General features: G+C 58.3%; 1 protein-coding gene across 1 annotated transcript in view; it reads right to left on the bottom strand.

Annotated features, from left to right (window-relative positions):
• The window catches only part of SOWAHA (sosondowah ankyrin repeat domain family member A), a 3,070-nt gene extending 2,512 nt beyond the window's left edge, over positions 1-558 (bottom strand). The window contains exon 1 of the mRNA XM_035338370.1: positions 16-558. Within this exon, the coding sequence (XP_035194261.1) occupies positions 16-327 (312 nt within the window). The 5' untranslated portion in view covers positions 328-558. The remainder of the gene's footprint in view (positions 1-15) is intronic.
• Positions 559-2,778: the final 2,220 nt, after the last annotated feature.

Raw genomic sequence — 2,778 nt, 5'->3', positions numbered from 1 at the left:
GGGAGGACTCAGCACCTCGGGGGGCGACGGCGAGAGCCGCCCCTGAGGCGGGGGCCCGCCGCCGTCCATCGGGCCGCCCCCGGGCGGCGGGGCGGGCCGCAGGTGCCGGCGCAGGACGACGAACTTGCTGCCGTCGCGCTCCTTCACCACGGCCACGGCGTTCACCGAGCGCTTGAAGAGCTCCCGCCGCTCCGCCCGCTCCGCCGCGTCCCCGGCGGCCTCCAGCAGCGGGCGGAAGGCTCCCACCAGCTCGGCGTTGCGCACCCGGCCGCCGCGCTCCCGCAGGAAGCCCAGCACGGCGGCGGGGCTGAGGGCGAGCTCCGCCATCCCGCCAACGCCGCCACAGGTGGACGAGCCGCCGCCGCCGGCACAGCTCCACCGACGGCCCCCGAGGCGGAGGGAGGCCGCCCTAGGCTGGGAGGAGGCTGCCCGGGGTCCGTCGGCTTCAGGCACCTGCGGCCGCTCCCGCTGAGGTGACCGGGCCGGGCCGCCCCGCCCGCCTTCCTCCTCCTCCTCCTCCTCCTCCTCCTCCGGCGGAGGGGAGCGGCGCGGCCCCGCTGTCTCCTCCCCGCGGGGCGGTGCTGGGCCGCGGGCACCGCCCGGCTCCGAGGCCCCGGCGCCAGGTGAGGGGCCCGGCCCTGAGGGGGCTCCTCGGCCCCCCGCCGCCCTCCTCCTGCGACTCCCGGCGGGCCCGAGCCGCGGTTCCGGGGGGGATTTCGGTTTTCTGCGGCCCCGGGGCTCCTGGGTCTGGGCAGGAGGCAGCCCTCGAGCCTTCCCCGCGGGCCGTGCTGAGGAGAGTCTGGTCGGTAAGGGCCCCCCTCAGCCTGCTCCGTAGGCAGAGCACACTCTTTGTTGATTTATTCCTCTTCCAGCTTTCTAAAATGATCGTTTTTGTTTCAATATCAGCAAACTGGTGCAGCTTTAGATAGCAGCCACCCTGCAGGGTCAGCTCTGTGGTCCCCAAAACCCTCCCTTGTTCTCAGCCGCGACTCCTTTGGGTCAACGTCTCTGACTGAAAATAAGTCCAAGAGAGGTGGATGGGTCAACATTTTGAGATAAGTTCAGTTATACACGATGCTGTATATCATATCCTCTCTGTTTATCTCTTACCCGTGTCGTATCTGCACTGTACACGCGTGTCCACGTGTATCTGTACGTGCTGAAGCCTTCTCAGCATGCCCAAACCTATTCACGTGCATCCGAGAGAGGAGACACCTTCTCTTTTCATAGAGAGAAGCTGTGTAACTGCGCTGCCATATCAATTACTTCTGCTTAAGCACTTCTTTTAACATAATTATTGTTCTCAATTCTACGGTAAAAAAGCTCAGATGAATGTCTTTTCCCCAGGGGAAGGAGTAGGACTGAAGACCTACTGGGGAGATGACGTTCAGCCTGCAAACTTGTTTTCTCCTCAGCTGAGTGTTGCAATTGAGATCGCTAAATGGATTCCTGAATGACTGAACAGTTTGTCTAGGAAAACAGCAAGAGCGACTGAACGCGGGATGAGCAGAGTCAGCGTGGCATGGAGGCAGATAACAGTAACTGCACAAGGATGGATGAGAAGAACAGAAAATAGATTTTTGTTTTCATGTCTTGGGGCTTGCATAAAATGGAGTATCAGCCTGTGCTCAAGGCTCCATTTTGAAGGTCGTTCAAGGTGCAGCGATCTCCACGCAGCGAACCTCTCTCCCGTTGAGGCTGACCTCCTTTCTGCCTCTTCGCGCCCGTTACTGGTGGTGGAAGAGCCTCTTCCTGCAGATTGCTCGGTCTTTGCTTGGCAGCCTCCCTCCTTCTCGCTCCATCTTTGTGCAGATCTCTGAAAAGCTATTTTATCTCTCGCTAACAAGCTGGAGCCGAGCCAGTTCCTCAAAATCGTTGTGCTGCTCTGATGTTCTTTCACATAATAGCGTGTAATCTTCATGCTGATTGTAGCAATCCAGTATTTCCATGTGAATCGCACACCTTTTATTACTGCCTTTAGATGTGGCGTATACAGTAACCTCGCCCTCTGCCGAGGGAGCTGCTAGCGCGTCGTGTTGTGGTGAATTAGCAATGCTTCCTAGCTTACGGCATCCCACAGTTCTGCCTTGCCTGCTGTAGAGAGCTAATAATGAGCAAGCATCCAAAAATTAATTGCTATGCTTTGGTTTCAGTGTTGATTTCTTTTCCTTACTAGAATCTGTTGCAGGCATAAGAAAATCCCAGCAGTCCGTGACTTCTGCGTTGCAAACTTTCAGCTGTACCCTAGGATTATAGCTCATGTCTGCAAATGAGCGAGAGGAGGAAGGAAAATATTTCAGAAGAATAGGCTTTTGTATAAAGCATTTTCTAATGTTACAAATGTTTCGGGAGGAGCAGCTCTTATTGCTTGAGTTGGCTCAAGCACGGCAGGCCCTGTCCTAGGGCTGACCGCTACGCAGGGAGCTGCACGGCTCCGGCGGTGTGTCTGTGGGTGCTTGTGGGGAGGAGCTGGGTACTGTGCTTGCGTGGACAGTCCCAAGGAAGGCTCCCTGCACCCATGTATCCTTTGGGACCCACGAGGGTGCTGCCAGCTCCCCCTGTTCTATCACCACACCGAGAGGTTTCCTGCAGAGGGCCCTCCGTGCCCCAGGAAGCCTCTTGCTGTTGCCAAGGTGCCCCCACCTCTCTGGGGCCCGGAGGAGGGCTCTTACTGAGGCTGTTCCTCCCTGCAGGTCCTGGCATTCCATGTGGCCCCAAAGCGAGAGGGCACGTCCCCAGGAGGTTACTGAAGAAGAAGAGCGATGTCTACGAGTGCGC

Source organism: Oxyura jamaicensis, chromosome 13 (assembly GCF_011077185.1).
Source record: "Oxyura jamaicensis isolate SHBP4307 breed ruddy duck chromosome 13, BPBGC_Ojam_1.0, whole genome shotgun sequence".
Classification (NCBI taxonomy): domain Eukaryota; kingdom Metazoa; phylum Chordata; class Aves; order Anseriformes; family Anatidae; genus Oxyura; species Oxyura jamaicensis.
The sequence above is the reverse complement of the archived record's forward strand: the minus strand, read 5'-3'. Positions and strand labels throughout refer to the sequence as shown.